This window comes from Xiphophorus couchianus, chromosome 8, assembly GCF_001444195.1.
Source record: "Xiphophorus couchianus chromosome 8, X_couchianus-1.0, whole genome shotgun sequence".
In the NCBI taxonomy this organism is placed as follows: Eukaryota; Metazoa; Chordata; class Actinopteri; order Cyprinodontiformes; family Poeciliidae; genus Xiphophorus; species Xiphophorus couchianus.
The window spans coordinates 16,069,013-16,090,487 of record NC_040235.1 but is presented as its reverse complement, the minus strand read 5'-3'; the positions used below and the strand labels follow the sequence as shown (position 1 = coordinate 16,090,487).

Genomic DNA, 21,475 nt, shown 5'->3' with positions numbered 1-21,475 from the left:
AAAGTACTTTTTTCCTAATTGCTTTCATAAATAGAAGTAAATAAACTTATTCAAATAAAATTTAAGTTAATTAAAAATTCTTTATACTGTTATTTATGCTGACGCAAATACTAAAATGGATCTAAACACAAACATATTAAGAAACCTATTTGGATCATGTTTAACCGTTTTATTTATACCGCTTTAGTTTTAAATTGTTCCTTCCTTGCAGTCTTTGATCGCTCTGCTCTTGTCTGTGCAGTGATTTTGAGTCCGTATGGCCTGAGCGGGACCCTAACAGGGCAGGCCTTCAAAATGAGTGACCCCGCCGCTCTGAAGCTGATAGAGGAGTGGAGCTACTTCTATCCCATGGTGCTTCCACAGAAAGAGGGGAGCGGAGAGAAGGAACAAAAGGAAGCCGGGCAAGCCTACGATCGCAGCTCTCATGTGGCAGTGGATGTCATCGTAGGTATGGCAAAAAGAAAAAATATCACACAAAATTGTAAAAAAAAAACATTTACTAGATTTGAAGAACATACAGCATGCAAAGGGAGATACTTCACCAAATAAAAGTAAACAGTCTCCTGCACAAGCCTTCTTATTTCAGCAAATACAAAAGAACACTGCCAACCTTTCAGCATGCAAATAGCAATGTATAATTACATTAGGCTTCAGTGATGTTGCTTTCACAAAGCAAACGGTGAGACAATAACATCTCATTGATTGCTCTCTGACTTTGTTTGAGCAGAGGAACTAGTAAAAGTGCTGCTCTAACTGCAATGAGCCTCTCAGTCTTCCAACATGCCTGGAAGGGGGGATGACTGAAAGCTATGAGCATACAGTGAGACAGGCAGAGAGGAAGAGTCTGGAAGCTGAGCCATAAACTCCAGGGAGTCTCTCTTACAGCCTAATCAGTCTGATCCCACAGCGTTGACTTGACCTGATTACAATTAAAACTCTTTTGGATACCGGCAGCTTTTACAGCTAAAGAGGAAAGCCAGAAGAAGCCTGAAAGTAGAAGGTTTCTTATTTGATCATGTTTTATCGGAGCAGTGAGTGAGAAAGCTTGTGCTTGCATTAATGCAATACAAAGCTACTGCTTGGCGCGAGTGCATTTGTGGCCATTCATACTGAAATCTGGGAACATGCTATAAATCTCTAACAGAAAGCATGTTTTGCTCACAGTTTATCTTTGCAAGGATTTATTAAGGATTTTCATAAATTTGTTGTTAAATGAGTGCCGCAAACCCTCTTTTTCTTACCTTCCTAGGCGGCGTGAGGATGACCTACCCAGCTGCTTTTGTGCTGATTGCCCAGGGGGACCTACCGGTGGAGCAGTCTCCACCTGTTCCTGCAGCTCTGGGCCTCAACAAGGAGCTGAACAATTGCAGCGTGCCGCTGACTCCGCCGACGTCACCAGAGCAGCCCTGCTCCGGTAACACACACACATGCATGGTGCAGGGTTTAAATCATTAACAGCTTGAAGTAAACACTTCTAGATCCAGTATTTTAAATGTATTTTGTTCCATGGTAATTCTAGTTTAATTCAGATTTGTTAGGCCCACTTAAAATTAGTCTCATTGTATTTTTAACTTTGTTCTCGGGATGTCTTGATTTTTTTTCTTGCTTTTTTCCCCCAAGTTATTTAAGAATATGCATTTGCATACACCAGCAATCTGTGCGATTCTTCTATCAAATAAGTGCTGTATACATGCAGCAAAAATAATGCTACTGTTTATCACTATTACTTGATTCTGTCCTAATTACTTTGCTACACATTTTTTCATACAGCAAGCTTTTTTTGAGGTTCTCCTGGTCAGCCTCAACATACTTCTCTAACAGGGAGTTAAATACATTAAGAAAGCTATTGTGGTGTTGATTGTTTGATAAAACAATCAAGTGACATAGAATAAAGCAAATGGCTTTATTTTTTTCTAAAATTTTCTGGCTTGAACCAAATCACTACATTCTTTATTAAAATCTCCAGCTCCTATCTTTTTCATGGGGAGCAGTTTGCTAAACTGTTCACATTTACTTTTAATGCGACTCACTGGTAATTTAGCTTGTAACATTTGGTTCCCCTTAATCATGTGAGGACAAAACCTGCTCTTCTGGTACATAAACTTTGTCTCAAATGTAATAACATTTGCTGACTCAGATTTCTGCTATGGTATGCGCTGCTCTCCTGGACTGCTGGAAACATCTGAGCATTTAAAGCCAAATAGTTGTAGCACTAACTGTTGAATTAAGCTAAACATGAGAAAAATCAGTGCTGTTCATCTCCTTTCTTCTGTTAATGTATGTAGTCAATCAAAGGTTTGTCGCATTGTTATTACATATTGTTTTGTATTACATGCCCTGAGAGTTACAGTTTGATGATAACCGTACTCACTGGTCCAATTTTCCACGAATAAACAAATACTGTGTAGCCTTTGTAGCACTTTTTTCCAGGCTTGTCTGTGTGAAGCATGAGGAAGTGACTAATGTGTAAACGATCCAATGATGCTACCCACCTTTAACAGACAGAAGTAGCCATTAATGTGTAACAAGAGTTCATAGTATACACTCTGACCTTCTCACATTTCTGCTTCAAATTATTGTGAAAAGGCACCAGTTGGATATTTTCACACGACCCTGACTTTTTCAGCTGCTAACAGATTAATGAAAAGGAGGGCCTAAGTGAAAAAGACATTTTTCACTGCTGACTAAGATTAAAACTCTGTCGCTGAGAGGATGGTATCTGTTCTTTTCCTTGCCAGCGGACAGTGGCTTTGTGACCTCGGCCTCTAATGTCCCTACACCGGACAGCGGCATGGGGATCACCACTTTCAGCCCAAAGCATTCTGGGAAGAAGCTGACCTGCCAGGTGGTCCACCAGGCCTGGAGGGAATGCTATCTCAACCAGTCTCAGAACGTGTAAGTTACCTCTAAATTACTTTCTTCCTTTTCTGCTTATTATTCTAATACTCGTGACAGGTTATATTAACCAGTGTTCATCTGGATGTGATTTTTCCCTACAGACCAAATCAGGTAACTGATGCGTCACAGAGAAAGGAAGTGCCAAACGCAGTTGCTACGTGGAACTTTAATGATCTTGGAGCACGAACAACTTGCAGCTGCTCCAGGTAACACATTGTTTAAACTGAAGTTTTCAAACCCGCATAACTTTGTTCAACAAAGTTATGTTTTTTTTAATGTTAATTTAATTTGAAACCGTGTACACCCCTAAAAATGCAATGCTGTCGGTCTACCATATGAAAAAAGGATTTTATGTGAAAGACAACACAAACTAAAAATTTATGGTTTTCACAGTTTTTACAAACAGGAATCTGAAAGTGTAGCATGAATTTGTTCATACTTTGTAGAACCACCTTTTGCTGCAATTACAGAAAGTCTTTGGGGTCTACCTCTTCTAGTCTTTTCACATCTAGGGACTTAAATGTTTGACTATTCTCGCAAAATAACTTAAATACGGTATTGAAGAGCTTCAGTGAACAATATTGTTCACCGCTGCAACAGACTCCTAGTTGGACTCCATCCGTCTTCCCATTAGTCCTGACCTGTTACTCCTTTCCCCGATGAAAATTAGCATATCTGCAGCATTATTCTGCCACCACAATGTTATACTATAGGTTGGTTTGTTCAGGATGATAAGTAGTGTTATGCTTCGTTACCATTGAGCGATACAGCAGGGATTGTCGCAGTTTGCTTTACGATTTTATGGTCCGGTGTATTCAGGAGAGTGTTTCCTCCACCAGTTGGGTTTTCTTGGAAACAGACAAAATAGCCTACCAAACCACAACAACCCGTACCGCTCAGAGGAAACAAGATTTTCATTTTCTACCACAAATTATGCTCTCTAAGTAGGACCAAAAGTTGAAGTTTAGTGTCATCTGATCAGGATCCCTGCGACAGACTGGCGACCTGTCCAGGGTGTACCCCGCCTCTCGCCCGGAACGTAGCTGGAGATAGGCACCAGCAACCCTCCCGACCCCATTAGGGACAAGGGTGAACAGAAAATGGATGGATGGATGGATGATCAGGATCCCTTCTTCCACAACATACCCAAATGTTTATAGCAATACATTCAGTAAAACATATTTTATGCTACTGTTGAGGATATTTAATTTTATGTTTTTGTTTTGTTTTGTAGGTTAAAGCAGCAGAAGCTCAACATGTCCACCACACCTACAGCTAACATTCAACCTTGTTCCAGCTCCTCACTGTCTTCAGGCCCGTCATTATACCCTACCTCCGTGCCAAAACACAAGACAAGCGAGAGGCCGGAAAAGCCTGACAAACAGTCAAAGAGGCCGGCTGTGATTCCCTTTCACCATCGTCTTTCTGTCACGGAGGAGTCCCCGCTGGAACAGGACTCACCTGGAGGACCCCAGCTTGGTGCCCTTGTTGCGCTTGAATCACCAATGGAGCCGCTGAGCTCTCTGCCAAGTTGCAAGTGTTCCAAGTCTCTCTCTAATGAAAGAAAAGCCCCTGAGTCCCTTCTTCATTCATCCATGTCTCCACTCCCGCCCACTCTCAGCCCGCACCCCCGGATGCAGGACCCGGAGGTTCTAGATGCCTCTGTGGACATGCTCGCATGTCCAGATGGGGCCTCGGGTCTGGGGGTGGTTACCAGCGAAACAGCGGTCTATACTGCTCAGCTGAGGCAGAGGGAGAGTGGGTCTGGCTGGTGGAGAGGCTTCAGGACTCCCAGGACAGACAAAAGTGAATTCAGGCCCCCTGAACTTCCCACTGAGAAATTAGAGCAAGTGGAGACAGAAACATCCACTGTAAACAATGCATTTAAAAGGTAGGAAATGTGGCACATGATGGAAAAATACAATTGAAACCAGATAAATTAGAAGCCATGAACATTTTTTCTCACTGTCTGAAGTTAAATCAAACCAAACTGCTCCTTTTTTAGGTTAGTTAGAAATATAAAAACATATTTTTAGATTTTCTAAATGCCAAAAAACTTAACAAGAACATTATTAGAGATGTTTTGTAATTTTCTTTGAACTATATATAAACTTCTAAATTTGAAAAAACATTACAAAACAAATCTAAAAAAAATATTCTCTGAATTTTCTATCAAATACAAACAATTTCAATAACTCTGAATAACCTGAACAAGAGACGTTTGGTCTGATTTCACTTCAGGCAGTGAGAAAAAAAAATGTGTGTGTATTTTTATTTGGTGTATGTAAGTATCTGTTTTCAACTGTATGTAATATTTGTAATCTTATTTTTGCACAGTATGAATAGTTAAGAATTGAATATTTGATTGCTATTGCATTCCATTTGGCATGATTTCACACTATTCAGGTCAATTCAGCCTGTTGGATTGAGTCACACTGCGGTAGATCCTCACACTTGAGAAAGATGTTAAGAGAGCAAATAAGTGTTGGAAGCATCTTATTGACAAAACCTCTAACAAGGCTAGTTATGGCAGAGATACAGCTACTGGTGTGAAGCTCTTCTGCATTAAAACTAACTTATTTTGCAAACATGAGGTTGAAGATCCATAAAGACAAAAAAAGCTAGGACATAATGTAAAGAAAGAATAAACTCCTGCTTCACTTGTTCCTTTCTGTCTCTTCCAGACTGTACAGTCGGAGCCACAAGAGATTTAAAATCTCAGAAGAGAAGGTGGAGGAGCACATCCACGCTCTGGGCCTGTTTGAGCAGCCGGGCGTAGAGGCGCTGCGAGAGACTGGAACTGGGGACGATCCTTATGACTTCAAGGAAGGAGATATTGAGTATCCGTTTCCCTCGTCCAAGAGGTTCAAGGGTTCAGGGCGAGAAACCAAGCAGAAGGCCAAGGTAAAAGAATAAACATTTTAAAAGCTAAATACAATAATTCAAAGCCACTATTATGTGAAGCCACAGGAAGTAGCTACACAAATTCACCAGTTTGAATATGGTGAAAACTAAAGTGAAAACCTAAGTTGTTTTTTTTTTTCTGACGGCAGAAATTTTGCTTGCTGTGACAGCAAATAAATAAACTAAAGTGACTGGCTGGTGAAAGTGCTGACAAACATTTAGCAGCACAAGGTTGAGACATTTCCCTCAGGAGGTAGTGTGAAATCAAAAGCAGCTAAATGGAAAGTAAATACCAGACTTAAATTCACCAGGTGCTGCAACACTCCATTTGAACGCTAATGAGGCTATGTGTAAGATTGGTTTTACAAATTAATACTTTAATCCTGAGTGTAAGTAAGAAAAACACTCAAATTACATTCCAAAATTGTCTCCCCCAAGTGGCCAAAATATAGAGGTGCAGATCCTGAAATCCAAACTAGATATACAGTACATCTTCTGTGCCAATTTCTTTAGAGCATGTTGTTGCTTACTGTCCTTGCAGAGGGGAAAAATATATTTTTTTAGGGTGGCAGGAGAAGGGGATGTAATTGTTTGTGGATAGACATAATTACATGTATGATATGAGTGTATACAGTACAAAATCCACAGACTCTTGCAAAAAATTATAAGGAAAATTGAAATTAATATTTCTATTTTGTATGGCAGTAACATGAACTGTGATGCTGCACCCTGTGACTCATAATATTCACAAACTGTGGCTTTCGATTTTTTTTTCTATTTTGTGGTCAACAATCTAAAGTCTTATCTAACTCATTCTTTAGGGAGAGGAAATCACCAGCAATGGTTCACTGCCTGATGGAAAAGATGCAATGTCTATTTTCAACTCTGCTCCAAAATCCGGTGAGGAAATGACCACAAACATTGCCATGTTTTAGTGTTTTATTTCACATGTTTGGACATCACTCACTCATGGATATATTTTAATTCTGGATCTGATTTTATTTGTGTTTTAGATGATTTGGGTCAAGACGATGCTCCCACTAAAACTAATCCTTCTCTAACCGAAGCGAAAGATCTGGCAGTCAACATCTCAGATCTGGAAAACATACTTGATGAAGAAGATGTAGGGGTAAGACATCCCCTTTTATCCTTTAGTTTCTGACATTATTTTGATGTTTACTGGCAATACAAGGCTTTCGATTTTTTTGTAGTTTTATTGTGCCATCGGTGTTGGAAATATAATAAAATAAGTTAATAAAGTATTGTATTCTTTTCTAGTTTTGCTGCAGAAAATGCACTATATAATAAAACTGATCATTGATTTATATCTTACAGACTGTTTATCCAAACCAACACTCAACAAAGTTGCTATTGTCAACAGAAGATCGTCTCAGTGGCAAAGAAGGAAGAGTTAGTGTATCTTATCCTCCAAGTAAGTAAAACATACTCAGTTCAATTTGCAGTCCTGGGCCATTTGGTGCATGTCTTCTGTCTCTTCTGTTGTATAGCAATCACTAATGACATAAAAATCTTTTTAAAAAATAAAGGAAAATGTTTACATCAAATTACCTGTCTGTGTAAAACAATTATTTGTGATCTAACGCAACCTTCGATGCTATCAAACCCTTTGTATTTATTTATTTGGAGAAATAAACCTATCGTAGGAAAGAAACATCCTTATCAAATTCCCCAGAGCAGCAAGTAAATAAACAATGTGTTGTTCATACTTTATTTTTCTATAGTTGTCTCAATGAACTTCTAATTTGTCTCCATTATGATGTTTTTTCTTTGTGTATAAATTTGACTGGACATTTCATTTAGCCACTCTTCAAAATGGGAAAAAACAAAGAAAACGTGATTCAGTTTCGCTCACGTTTACTGTTAGAGAACTGGTGTAAAAAGGGCCACCTTGGGCAATCAAATCCTCCATAAGAATCCTTAATGTGTGTGTCCATAATGCTGGTTTTTAAGGGATGCTGATAAAAAACTTTTTCTCAGACTTTTTGGTCAACAAACACTTCAGCTGGGTCTCATGAGAAACAGTCTACAGTCATGGCCAAAAGTATTGAGAATGACACAAATATTATATTTTCACATGATCTGCTGCCCTCTGGTTTTCATGTGTGTATGTCAGATGTTGTCATCACATACAGAAATACAATTGCAATCATATTATGAGTAACAAAAGCTTTTAATGACAGAATGAGTTAATGCAGCAAGTCAATATTTGCAGTGTTGACCCCTCTTCTTCAGGACCTCTGCAATTCTCCCTGGCATGCTCTCAATCAATTTCTGGACCAAATCCTGACTGATAGCAGTCCATTCTTGCACAATCAATGGTTGCATTTTGTCAGAATTCCTAGGTTTTTGTTTGTCAACCCGTCTCTTGATGATTGACCACAAGTTTTCAATGGGATTAAGATCAGGGGAGTTTCCAGGCCATGGACCCAAAATCTCTATGTTTTGTTCCCTGAGCCAGTTGGATATCACCTTTGCTTTATGGCAAGGTGCTCCATCATGCTGGAAAAGGCATTGTTCATCACCAAACTGCTCTTGGACGGTTGGGAGAAGTTGCTTTCGGAGGACATTCTGGTACCATTCTTTATTCATGGCTGTGTTTTTAGGTAAGACTGTGAGAGAGCCGACTCCCTTGGCTGAGAAGCAACCCCACACATGAATGGTTTCAGGATGCTTTACAGTTGGCATGAGACAAGACTGGTGATAGCGCTCACCTTGTCTTCTCCGAACAAGCTGTTTTCCAGATGTCCCAAACAATCGGAAAGGGGATTCATCAGAGAAAATGACTTTACCCCAGTCCTCAGCAGTCCACTCCCTGTACCTTTTGCAGAATATCAGTCTGTCCCTGATGTTTTTCCTGGAGAGAAGTGGCTTCTTTGCTGCCCTCCTTGAGACCAGGCCTTGCTCCAAGAGTCTCCGCCTCACAGTGCGTGCAGATGCACTCACACCTGCCTGCTGCCATTCCTGAGCAAGCTCTGCACTGCTGGTAGCCCGATCCCGCAGCTGAAACACTTTTAAGAGACGGTCCTGGCGCTTGCTGGTCTTTCTTGGGCGCCCTGGAGCCTTTTTGGCAACAATGGAACCTCTCTCCTTGAAGTACTTGATGATGCGATAGATTGTTGACTAAGGTGCAATCTTTCTAGCTGCGATTTTCTTTCCTGTTAGGCCATTTTTGTGCAGTGCAATGATGACTGCACGTGTTTCTTTCGAGGTAACCATGGTTCACAGAAGAGAAACAATGATGCCAAGCACCAGCCTCTTTTTAAAGTGTCCAGTGGTGTCATTCTTACATAATCATGACAGATTGATCTCCAGCCCTGTCCTCATCACCACCCACACCTGTGTTAATGGAGCAATCACTGAAACAATGTTAGCTGGTCCTTTTAAGGCAGGGCTGCAATAAAGTTGAAATGTGTTTTGGGGGATAAAGTTCATTTTCTAGGCAAATATTGACTTTGCAATTAATTGCTGTTACGCTGATCACTCTTTATAACATTCCGGAGTATATGCAAATTGCCGTTATAAAAACTGAAGCAGTAGACTTTGTAAATATTAACATTTGAATCATTCTCAAAACATTTGGCCATGACTGTACATGTTCTATAGGACTTGGCCCAAGTCCTACAGAAAAGTTTGAGCTAAGGAGAAGAATTCATGGGAGAGGACTCAGAAGACTCAGAAGTCTGGGCAATCTAGAAAAATGTGCAAAAGATCCCTCACTCTGGATTCTCCTGCCTTCTGAAATTTTAGGAGACAAAAGGGAATGTAGAGAGTACAGTAGAGGGAACAAATTTGCCACCAGTAATTTTGTGGAGAAAATTACACTTTTACACTAAAGTGTAAAAGTGTAACCTTTGTCATGCTGAGGTGATTCCCATAATGAAACACCTCACTCTGTTATCAAAGAACCAGGGATTACGTTTCAGAGACATCTTTGCAATACAATTGGCCATATATTTTCCAGACTGTTTTACAGATAGAATTTCCCTTCTGCATTAAATATCTTTAAATCATTCTCCTTCTTCTGTTTCATCTCATTCCTCATGTCTGTCTCCTTTTAGCAGTTGCAGATCTCCAGCGAATGTTCCCCACTCCTCCTTCGTTGGAGCAACACCCAGCATTTTCCCCCATCACACCATATCGAGATACACCCAGTCAAGAGCCCCCTGTACCCAGCGGAGTGACAGACCACCTTCCATCTTTGGCCCCCACCCAACTCACTGATTACATGATGGAGATGGAGGACGGTGCGACTAGTCCCAGGCAGGATGACATTAAGGTAGATGCTTTTTTCACTGTAGTAGACAGATCTAGTCCTTTTCCCATTCAGAAATTCTTTGCTATTATGCTTTAAGCTACTATAAACCAGCCAGTTACTTTGACATTTAACCTTACCCCTTACCCTGGCCCTCTTATTAATAAATATTTTACTCTTGGAGAAGTACATGTATTGTTGTATAAGGTATAATTGATGAATTAAGGGTTTCAGCCTGTTGGACTTCAGGGGGGATGTTAAGCCCTCAAGTGGTACTATGGGTTTGCATCTACGTGTTGTTGCTGGTACCACTGACCTGAGCAGCAGTTGCGAGAGACATATCCTAAAAACCTGAACTAACATACATCTGACTTTCTCTCCAGCCACAGATAGGATCTTCCATGTTTGCGCCGCTCTCCTGCCTTCCCAGCCAAACTTTACCGCCACTCAAGATCCCTGAACAATGTTACTACCGTCCATCCTGGGCGCTTTTGCCCAAAATGGAGCATTTTACACCCATCATGCATCCCCAGAATGTTGCATTCACCAAGGATGGATACACGTAAGAAACAATAGGCCTAAAGATTTTGAGAACTAATTTTTGAAAACAATTGAAACCAAATATTTACATAAAATGCATAAAAAGAAAGAAAGAAATAGTTTTTCAGAAGATTTGTCAGATTTGACACAGAATTGAGAAGAATAAAGATAATCTGTCTTTTTGTGCAATGCATGTAAATATGTGGTTGCAGCTGCAGTTGCACAAGCATATACACCCATGTGACTTTTTGGTGTTATCGTGCAGGTGGTTGACTATTTGTTTCCTCTAATGTGTGTTTTACAGGAACACTCCCAGTGTTAACACCCTCACAGACCAAGACTATGTCCAGATGAGTGTCAACACTGCCTCTGTAAGCACCACTACCGGCATCCTTCCCTCACCGGCAACGCCACGCTTCTCCGTGCCAACTCCACGGACTCCACGTACACCGAGGGGAATTAATACTGCCAGCTCAGGGCAAGGTTCGGTGAAGCAGGATGGTACTGAGCTCAGCTCACCAGTCTCTACCCCCTCCACCAGCCTGCCTCTTAGCTCTGTGGAGCATTTAGCTAGACCGGGGCCCCCTATCCCTGAGGCCCACAGCCTCTATGTAGTCCTTCTGCTCTCAGACTCTGTCCTCAGCGTCTTTAAGGATCGTAACTTTGACAGCTGCTGCATCTGTGCGTGCAACATGAATGTGAAAGGGGCAGATGTTGGGGTGTACATCCCAGACTCCACTTGTGAAGATCAGTACCGCTGCATGTGTGGCTTCAGTGCCATCGTGAACCGGCGGCTGGCTCATGGCACCGGGCTCTTCCTGGAGGATGAGCTTGACATATTTGGTCGGACTTCTGAAGGAGGCAGAGCTGCCGAACGGAGGCTTGCTCTTTGTCGCCGGGACCCAACAATGGGAGACTCCAGAGCTAAGCAGTCCCAGGATACTGGTCCTGGCTCTCCATCGGTCATGGTTGTTATTCAGGAACAGTGCTCCCAACCAATTTCCTGTCTGACTTCGTTGCACCTTCCAATTAATTCATCTTGTCACGGCCGCAAGGGAGCGCTCCTCCAGAGTTGGATGTCTGAAAAGCAGTGGGCAGATGCGAGTGATGCTTGTGTGGACTGTTTCAATGCTTTTGAGCAGGGGCTGCAGTATGTGGATAACCCTACAGGAGGGAAAGTCGACCTCACTGTCGTGAGAAGCAGTGCTATTCATTCTTGGCCTCACACAAATGGTAAGGAGAGTGACTGTTATATTTGCAATTAATTTAGTATTAATATTAGTGACAGAATAATTTAGTACATTCCATTAAAGTAGATGTATTGATTGGTATAAATTTATTTACAAGAGTTTCTTTTCATATGTGATCAATTATGTGATCACAATTGATCATATGTGTGCCCGCATATGTGTAGGTGGGTATGCATGTTTACATGGATGAATGCACAGATTCATCCTAGTGTCAATGTGTATTTGCTCATCATAGCGTTTAGGACATGTCTGGAATGAATCAGTAAAATCAATGTTAATATGTTTGTGCATCTTTTCATGAACCTTCTTGTGTGTGTGTTTTTGTGTGTGTTTGCACTTTCCAAAGTGGTGGACATGAGCAGGTTGTCATCACAGGATATGGTTCGAATGCTGCTGTCTATGCAGCCCTTCCTGCAGGATGCCATCCAAAAGAAGAGGACAGGACGGACCTGGGAAAACATCCAACACGTTCAGGGTCCGCTCACCTGGCAGCAGTTCCACAAGATGGCTGGAAGAGGCTCCTACGGTGAATTCACGCCCTTTTCTACACCTTTTTACCGCCAGGGTTCTCAAACGTCAGTCCTTGAGAACCACTCTCTTGAAGCTTTACACTCAGATGTGTTCCAACACATTACCAGGTCTCTGCAGAATTTGATAACATGTTGAGAAGGTATTTCAACCAGTTTAGATCAGATGTGCTGGAACACAACCCTACAATTGAAGGATAGTTGGAAACCCCTCTTCTATGCCAAATGTAAAAGTGACCTTGAAACTGATATAATAATCTGTATTCGTCTCAGGTTCTGAGGAGTCACCAGAGCCCTTGCCAATTCCAACAGTGCTATTAGGCTATGACCGAGAACGAGACTTCTTGGCGTTGTCCCCCCTGGCTTTGCCTTTCTGGGAAAAGTTGCTGCTGGAACCATACGGAGGACAGAGGGACGTTGCATACGTGGTGGTGTGTCCTAGTAGCACTTCGCTGCTTGCGGCATCACAGGCGTTCTTCCAGGAGCTCAGTGCTGTTTATGAGGTAACAATTAGAAGCAACAGCAGCTGCAACCCTAAGAGTGATGATCACATCAGTGAGGTCAAGGATGAAGTTGTGAAGGAGTTTAGAGTAGGGTTTGGTTAATTAGGGTTTAACTAATCCTTGAAAAAAATCCCAGAAGAGGCTGGAAAAGACTTTATACTGTGGTGGCAGTCCATCTTCTAACAGAATAATAACGGAGTGTTAAAATCAAAGATTTTAGATGTAGTATAACAACCCAGTCAACGTTTATACTCAAATCCACTGAGAATTTGTAGCAAAACTTCAAAAATGCTGCCTATCTAATCTGTCTGCACTTGGGGCATTTTGCAAAGACTGGCAGAACTCTTTAGTCTTAAGTAAATATGAAAATTCTGTTTGTAGTGCCAGTTCACAACTAATGTTATGTTAAGCACTTCATAGTACAAACAAAAATGTTCAGGGAGTTTAAATGCTTTTCAATGCACAGTATGAACAACTTTTGTAATGTATTTATCTAATGTGAAAATGAATTATTCTGCAGACGTGCCGTCTGGGAAAGCACCGCTCTTTGTCCAAGGTATCCAAGGATGGCCTTGTCCAAGTTGGGCAGGAAGTGGAGCCAGAAAAGCTGGAGGAGCTGAATGTCGATCAGTGGCTGAGTGGACAGTGGGCTGGACAGCAGCACAGTGACAATATTAGCAAACTTAAACTATATGCTTATGCCTTGAAGCAGCAACTAGGTGAGAATTAATAAGCTGATTATTTTCTCATCTCTTACATTTGTTTCTATCAATAAATAAACCATATATTTTTTTTTTTCTCTTCTTTAAGGCCCTCAGCTTGCAGCCCTGACTTTAGACAGCAGTCTTCTGTTGCCTCCCAAACCGCAGCCTCCTGTAAACAACACATCCTCTTCTGGACAGCCTCAAACTTGGAGTGCTGATGGAGAACAACCCTCAGGTGCTGTCAGTGCATCAAATGCATCAACCCCTGGTGGAGCTATCTCAAGTCAGCCCGGAGAAATAACCCAAGGGGGATCCAGTGATTCAAAGGGCCAGCCTGGTTCCACACCAGCAGCGAACACACCAGCGGATACTGCTGAACTGTAAGGAGACAGAGTGTCAGAGTAGTTGCTGCAATTTAAATTATGTTTGAACAAGAGCAAGTGTTCTTCAGCTTCATGCCTCTTTTGCTCCTTTGTACAGCTCCTCAGAGCAGACACGAATCGGCATCCCCACTGAGGCTGACTCAGCAGACAGCATTGCAAACCCACCAGCAGTTGTTATTTATGTTGTCGACGCTTTTCTCAGTTCAAGTGGAATGAGACATGAAGGGCGAGAGGAGGAGGAAGAAGAGGGTGAAGAAGTAGAGTCAGGAAGCATTTGGCTTCTCGGGCTTCTTCGCTGCTACACAGAAATGCTGCAAAACTTGCCTGAGACTATGAGACCAGCACTGGTACTACAGGTAGGAAAATGATTTGATTTGCAGTATGGCAGTTCTGAATTAAAGACACATGTTTTAGTTTGTTTCCATCCTGTGCCTGTGTTTCAGGTGGTGCCATGCCAGTATCTTCTCCAGCCAGCGAGTGGAGAAAGCCGTTTGTACCTGCAACACCTCCGCTCCATGGCCTTCTCTTGCTATTCACAGTGCAGACGGCTGCTACCCCAGCAAACGTATATCAAGTCGCTTACTGGTTTTGGCCCAGTGTCCACCGTCAGTTCGATACTGAAGAGCCCTGAGGTCTGCATGAGAATTTAACTTGATTTAAGCTAACCTTTCACTTGTTCTTATACCAATATTTTAATATTTTTACTCATATTTCTGTTTTCACCTTTTTCTTTTAGTATCCTAGACCACTCCAGCTTTATTCGCCACCCTTCATACTCGGGCCGAGCCGTCCAAAGCATCCAGAACCAGGAGAGATATGGGCCGAGGTCCCACCCAAATTCAACGTACTCTTTGTAGGATACTGCCTGTCTCATGACCAACGCTGGATCTTGGTGTCCTGTACGGACCAGCAGGGGGAGCTCCTGGAGACCTGTGTTATTAATGTCGATGTTCCCAATAGGTAAGCTGTGGTTGTCTGCAGTGGCAGTCCTTGTTTGCCTGTTGCCCCTGGAAAGCCCCTCTATCTGCACGCAATCTTATATATTTATGTATTCAGTGGGCAAAATAAGAATTGATCACTTCAAAGTTTTTCTCAATAAATATGTTTCAACCTTTTTCCTTTGACCTTTCACACTGCATGCCAATAATAACCGAAGTAAAACACATTTACAAGAAATTAAAGCAAATGAATCCACAAGATGAATTCTAGGTACAATGCTGGAATATGTATTGAACACACTTACTGACTTTTATGAAACACACTGTACAAAAGTTTTGGGGTTTTTGTGAAGTGACTTAAAGGCCGACCTTGAATGAAGAAATTAGTCGCAGTTGCCCTGGTGTGACTTTCATCTAGTTTTGCACCCAAATTTTTCACATCTTTAAGATTCTGGGTGTCGATTCAATGCACTCCATATAATTATTTTCTTTCCATAGACTTTGAATCGGATACAAGTCAGTTAATTGACTGGGTCATCATTAGACTTTTAGCTACTTACTTTTTACGAATTAAGAGTTTACTTAGCATGAGTTTGGGACTATTATTCTGCTTAGAAATTCATACTTTTTTCATCTTCAAGAATCTACAAGTACATTTATCCATTCATTCTTTCTTCAGTTATATGAAGTCTGACAGTACCAGTCGTTCCCTCCTGCATATTTCCTTACTAATTTTTAACTGTTCTGCTTGTTTTTCTGGGGGGATATACAGAACCACTCATCCAACCAGGGCAGCTTTGCTCTCATCTGACCAGATCATATTCTTCTAGTATTTAATTCGTTTGACCAAATATTTTGAAGCAAACCTTAAACAGGCTGCAGCATCTGTTTTTTTCTGCACTGGAGTGTTTTGTAGTGTTTGTTTATAGAGGACATTGTGGTTTAGTGCATTACTTACTGTTTTCATGGAAAGACGTTCTGTTATTTCCAGGTTTTCAGAACCTCTCTGCAAGAACTACATTCATAAATATTTTAATTATTCTTGGACTCCTCTGTCAGAAATCTTATGAGTCCCAATAGGCTATTGCTATTTTATGGTGAAATTATGTTCTTTCTCCTTCCAGATTATGGATTAAACAGAACACACTGAAACATTCCAGTTTATAAATATAGCTATAATCATTTCCAATAGTATGTTTTTGCAGCATTGTTGATGTTTTTGTAAAACTCCCTTTGCTTTTACAAACTGCACCACTCTCTTCAATACTTTAAAATTGAGAAACTTTTTCCTAAGTTTCAGAATAGAGATTTTACAAATCCAAAATTGTGTTTTACAGAATCTCTGTACATCATAGAATAGTCCTGTCTATCTTTGGTGAGTCTAGATATTATGACTTTATATCAAATGCAGTCCAAATAACTTAAAAAAAAGTGAAGCACCGTTTAATTTAATCCTGAATAAGGATCTCAAATCAGAAGCTTACTTCCGCACTACTATCTAGCCAAGGTGAACTGAATGTGAGTAGTATCCTACAGTGATGACAGTGCAGTGTATTAACTCCCCATTGACTGGAGATGCAATTTAGTAGTTGAATGGAACTCATCACGGCACCTACCTCAGAGAAACCTTGGATGAAGAGTTATATCAACCCTGTCAAATACCACTACTGGATTTTTGCTCATAATACCAAGCTTGAAACATAACAAAAGAGAGTTATTGTTAATGTTTATGCTGCTCTTTACAACATGTCAAACCAATGTAACTAATGTGAGTAATTCTCTATATCTACATTTTCTTCACTTCAGAACGAGGCGTCCTAAAGTATCAGCAAGGAAGATGGGTTTACAGAAAGTGTGGGAGTGGTGTATTGGCATCATTCAGATGACCTCCCTGCCTTGGAGGATTGTTATAGGTCGATTAGGCAGATTGGGTCATGGGGAGCTTAAAGGTGAGTAAGTGCTCAGAACAAAGTGTCTTTAATGGTTAAAATTTTTGTGATCAGTTATGGCTAGTGAAAAAATAATTTATGTCTATCTGGATTACATAGTTTTAATACCAAAAATACCAAAAAGTATGTATAAGCTTGGTATAAATACCAAAAGGTATGTACTGTATATGTAAAGCTCTATTATAGAATAGGGATTTTATAATAAAAACAATTCCTTACTGACTTGTTTATATATTTCTTTACTTCTTTTTTTTGTCTTTCTGTTTCTGTTTTTACCATATTTAAATTTAGCTTTAATAGACCTATTTGTGGGAAAATATTTTCAATAAAGTCATAGTGAAAAAAGCATATTTCAAAATTTCAATAATGAACAGAGAATTAGAAAGAAAAAAATTAGGATGAAATTGCAATGTACATGAAAAAATATGGGAAACTTGCTCTCTCTAAGTTCATCTTTGATACTATAGGCCATTTGGCTTTCTCAATGTAAGATGATATTATGGAATATAAGGGGAGAAAAAGACTTCTCATTCAGTTTATCTTCCAACTAGACTGGAGTTCACTCCTCGGGGAGCATTCCCTCCAATCAATTGGACGGCAGCTGAGGGAGGCTTGTCGTGTGTGTGGGATCTCAGCTGCTGATTCTCCCTCCATCCTCAGTGCCTGCTTGGTTGCCATGGAGCCCCAGGGCTCATTTGTGATCATGCCAGGTATGTAGAAACTGCACAATAAATGTTCCTTTTTTCATTATAACTAAGAAATCCAGTGAGTTTTAATAGTGAACGTAAAATATAAATTGTATTCAGTTCCGAGCTAAACGTTTTTCTTAATTGTACCACAAAATCTTTGTTTGGATTTTTCATTTTAATGCTGAATTTTGTACTCTCTGTGCTCATGCTTTTCAGGGTGACATCCTTCTATAGAAGGATCATTTCATCTGTAGCATTGCTCACCATTGCATGTGCAATAATGGCACATGCAAATATGCACAACATAGAAAAAATCACTATCATATTTCCTTTTTTTCTGCATCTAGATGCGGTGACCATGGGCTCTGTGTTTGGACGCAGCAATGCTTTAAACCTACAGACGTCACAGCTGAACACACCTCAGGATGCTTCCTGCACACATATCTTAGTCTTCCCAACTTCTGCCACCACCCAGCTGGCTCCCAGCTCCTATCCCACTGAAGACAATAATGGTAATGAAATATAATGATATAAATCGTGTTAAATGTGACTGAAACAGGGATTAATCTAAGCTCCTACGGACAGTGATTTACATTCTGATACTCGAAGTCTTGTCTGCTGTTTGTTTCTTTCTTCAGATGACATGTTCCCTGATCTTCCCTTCCCTGATGAACTGGAAAACGATATTGGCCATGACATGATGCTGATCACATCTCTTCACTCACCGCCCAACACCTCTCCTGTGCCGTCGCCTGGGTCACCATCAGGGATTGGAATGGGATCACATTTTCACCATACCAGGGTGAGTCAGGGATCAGTTATACAAATGATATTTAAGTGAATAGAAATTGTACATGATCCCTAGAAAAAACACTCAACTATTGCCTACTAAAAATAAATAAGTTCCCCATAATTTAGAAGGCTTTTCATGTGCTTCCAAAATTTTATTTAACCAGACTTTAATGGGCTGTAATGTGCTGTGTGACCTTGTCTTAATTAAAATGTCATTTGGAATTAGTTTAAATCTTCAAAGTGAACTTGTTTATTTTGTGTAGCAATAGTTCAGTTACATGCATGGGAATTAAATGCTGACACAGAGGAAGCCAAAATTTAAATTACTCTGGAGGTTATGGAGATTTTCCTTAGTTTATTTATACACACGTGGTACGTTTGTAAACACAAACTGCGTAAATTTAAACTGAGTATATTTTAAAGCCTCTACATCGTACTGTAAAGATTAAAATTCATAGTAGTTTTGTTAGAAACATAAACCCTCATTTTAATAGCAAAAGCTTACAAAAGTAGGCCATGCCATCATCAATGGATAAATAATGGAAGAGCTGAAATGAGGTCCTAATTTTTCTGGTTCTGCTTTGTGTCTGCAGAGCCAGGGAGAGCGCCTGCTGTCCAGGGACAACCCTCCAGAGGAGCTGAAGCAGCAGCCGCTGGCTCTGGGCTACTACGTCTCCACCGCTCAGGCAAATGGACTTCCTCACTGGTTCTGGGCATCTTGCCCACAAGCTGAGAGCCAGTGTCCGCTCTTCCTTAAGGTACTGAAATCATAACGTGCAGACTGTTGGGGGGCTTTTGGGATTGAGCTTTTACATGGTCTCCCTATGAGTGCGCCGGTTCTCCCCAGTTACTCTGGCTTTATTTCCCTTGGGTATTCCTGTGTTTGTGCATGGTTCTTTGCCCTGGGAAAATATGCAGGAAATATATATTTTTTTTAATGTTTGAAAACATTTGAAAAAGCATTTGACACTGTAATTTGATTCTTCCCTCCAGGCATCTCTCCACCACCATATCTCCATAGCTCAGTCAGATGAGATCCCATCTGATAAGACCAAGCGGACCCCTCACCCCTTAGACTCAAAGACCACCTCTGATGTCTTAAGGTAAATATATATCACGAACCAGCACTGTCTAGATTTTAAACTATGAAATAAACCTTAATATTGTCAGAATTTTATATACTTCTAGTGATAACAACTGAATATTTCTCTTGCAGGTTTGTGTTGGAACAGTACAATGCCCTCTCCTGGCTTACATGCACGCCTGCCACACAAGACCGTCAGTCCTGCCTGCCTGTCCATCTTGCTGTCCTGGTCCAGATGTATAACGCCATTCTGAACATACTGTAGCTTTGTGGACCTATGGGAGTCTACAATTTTTTGTGCCTCTTTATGACCACCAGAGAGCGCCAGTGCTCCTCTGTTGCTTTGAAGTAGACTTGGATTTCATGGGCAGGGCTGAAATATGGAGAGTGAGGTCAGTAGTGACTCTGATGGTGGCGTGCAAAGAGCAAAACGGATGGCTCCAAATATGCTCACCCAAAAAAAAAAAAAAGCTTCATGGGCAGCGCATCAGCATCTGAGGAATGGAGTTCTGGCTGTGAATACGGTCATCGGAGCAGGACAACATAACTCCATACTGTGCAACCAGCAGATTGCATGACAACACAAACACATGGATTCTACGGTTCTGCACTGGACTTGCAGCTGGTTGCGGAAACGTTTTTGCCTGAGGGGGGAGCGTTTTGATGCCACTTTTTTCCTCACTTTCTAAAGTGTTGCAGATACACACGCAATGGAAACTATTTGACAAAAAAAAAGATGTGTTATTTATATTGTAAGGCCTACATTTACAAAGAATTGAGACTTATTTTTTAATATTTAAAACAATGAAAGAAAGAAACAAAGCCTTTTTTCCCAAGTGACTGTTCATTGTCATGGGATGCGAAATGAAATGTCAATTTAATGCAATTGTAAAAATGCCATATTTATACAGATTATATCATGTCTTAGAATTTGATATATATGAATCTAAATAAATATATATAAATGTAAATACAAAAATATATATTACCTCTCGCAAACAGGCACTTAATGATGGAGACGGGGGTGGGCAAAGCCGACCCTTTAGAAGTGCGCACATTTATGATGCATTTTTGTCCTATTTTTATTTTCTTAACTTACGGACATTTTTATTTAATGAGTTTAACTTAAATTGATGCAGAAAATACAGTATGCTGTATATTTATAAGGTATTCATATTCAGCCAAAAAAATAAATGACAAAACTTGAAATAGGAAGTAAAATTTGCTGATAGTTCAAATTGATCAGATATTTTAAGAATGACCCATTTATTTCATTGGCTTTCCTAGATGATGTCAAGCAAACCATCAAAAAGGCTCAGTTTCTTCCGCCTCCCTCGGTCTGCTATTTGTTAGTGTCTAAGCATGTTTGTATATACACATTTCAGATTTTTGGGGGGTTATTTTTGCTATTTTTTAAGAGCTGTACATTTCATGATGGTTGGTTTATTTTAAAGTAATTCATATCATTTTTATGATTATTGTTTTTCCGCTGTGAGTTTTTTGAGATATTATGTGCAAAAGTCAATGAATTCCAGCCAGTTGCCAAGTAAGTGTACACACGTACAGACAAGTGCAAACGTTTGTTACATCTGTCATCACTTTGAATATTAAACAGATTATCTTTGGTGGAAGTGATCTGTTACTTTTACACTCTTTTTTTAGTAAATTATTAAAACTCTTGAGAATGATGCTGCGTTCAGTGCTTCTTTTTAATACATGACATTTGTTTATTGTTTTTCATTTGGAAATTCACTTTTTGAAGATCTACTTGCCGTGGAACAAATGTTAAAGTGTTGGATTATATACAAATATTGTTGCAGAAAAAAAGGGAATTTATTCTATATTCCAGTTATTACTATTGAAAGTAATCCTAAAGAAGAGGGTTCTTAGCCTTGATTTATAAGAACTCATTGTTTCAGTATTTTTTTTTTTACCCCTCCAGGGGCTCTTTTGTGGGTTCTAGTGTCCCTTATATGAAAGTAGGCTGACAGGAAAGGGGGAAGGAGAGGAGGGAAGACATGCGGCAAATATCGCCAGGTCC

The 21,475-nt window shown here is 40.3% G+C and overlaps 1 protein-coding gene across 2 annotated transcripts in view; it reads left to right on the top strand.

Moving 5' to 3' along the window:
- The window catches only part of LOC114149506 (mediator complex subunit 13L), a 96,610-nt gene extending 75,488 nt beyond the window's left edge, over nucleotides 1–21,122 (top strand). Inside the window, exons 6-31 of one of the 2 annotated variants that reach the window (XM_028025436.1) lie at nucleotides 242–448; nucleotides 1,250–1,414; nucleotides 2,739–2,895; nucleotides 3,000–3,104; nucleotides 4,133–4,789; nucleotides 5,583–5,802; nucleotides 6,624–6,702; nucleotides 6,816–6,931; nucleotides 7,138–7,234; nucleotides 9,885–10,099; nucleotides 10,459–10,637; nucleotides 10,920–11,848; nucleotides 12,212–12,391; nucleotides 12,666–12,895; nucleotides 13,416–13,614; nucleotides 13,706–13,979; nucleotides 14,080–14,338; nucleotides 14,426–14,614; nucleotides 14,719–14,942; nucleotides 16,727–16,869; nucleotides 17,421–17,579; nucleotides 17,906–18,070; nucleotides 18,197–18,360; nucleotides 18,944–19,108; nucleotides 19,344–19,453; nucleotides 19,567–21,122. In XM_028025436.1, the coding sequence (XP_027881237.1) occupies nucleotides 242–448; nucleotides 1,250–1,414; nucleotides 2,739–2,895; nucleotides 3,000–3,104; nucleotides 4,133–4,789; nucleotides 5,583–5,802; nucleotides 6,624–6,702; nucleotides 6,816–6,931; nucleotides 7,138–7,234; nucleotides 9,885–10,099; nucleotides 10,459–10,637; nucleotides 10,920–11,848; nucleotides 12,212–12,391; nucleotides 12,666–12,895; nucleotides 13,416–13,614; nucleotides 13,706–13,979; nucleotides 14,080–14,338; nucleotides 14,426–14,614; nucleotides 14,719–14,942; nucleotides 16,727–16,869; nucleotides 17,421–17,579; nucleotides 17,906–18,070; nucleotides 18,197–18,360; nucleotides 18,944–19,108; nucleotides 19,344–19,453; nucleotides 19,567–19,699 (5,720 nt within the window). In that variant the 3' untranslated portion in view covers nucleotides 19,700–21,122. Of the gene's footprint in view, nucleotides 1–241; nucleotides 449–1,249; nucleotides 1,415–2,738; nucleotides 2,896–2,999; nucleotides 3,105–4,132; nucleotides 4,790–5,582; nucleotides 5,803–6,623; nucleotides 6,703–6,815; nucleotides 6,932–7,137; nucleotides 7,235–9,881; nucleotides 10,100–10,458; nucleotides 10,638–10,919; nucleotides 11,849–12,211; nucleotides 12,392–12,665; nucleotides 12,896–13,415; nucleotides 13,615–13,705; nucleotides 13,980–14,079; nucleotides 14,339–14,425; nucleotides 14,615–14,718; nucleotides 14,943–16,726; nucleotides 16,870–17,420; nucleotides 17,580–17,905; nucleotides 18,071–18,196; nucleotides 18,361–18,943; nucleotides 19,109–19,343; nucleotides 19,454–19,566 lie in introns of both variants that reach the window. The other variant, XM_028025434.1, reaches the window with a different exon arrangement.
- Nucleotides 21,123–21,475: the final 353 nt, after the last annotated feature.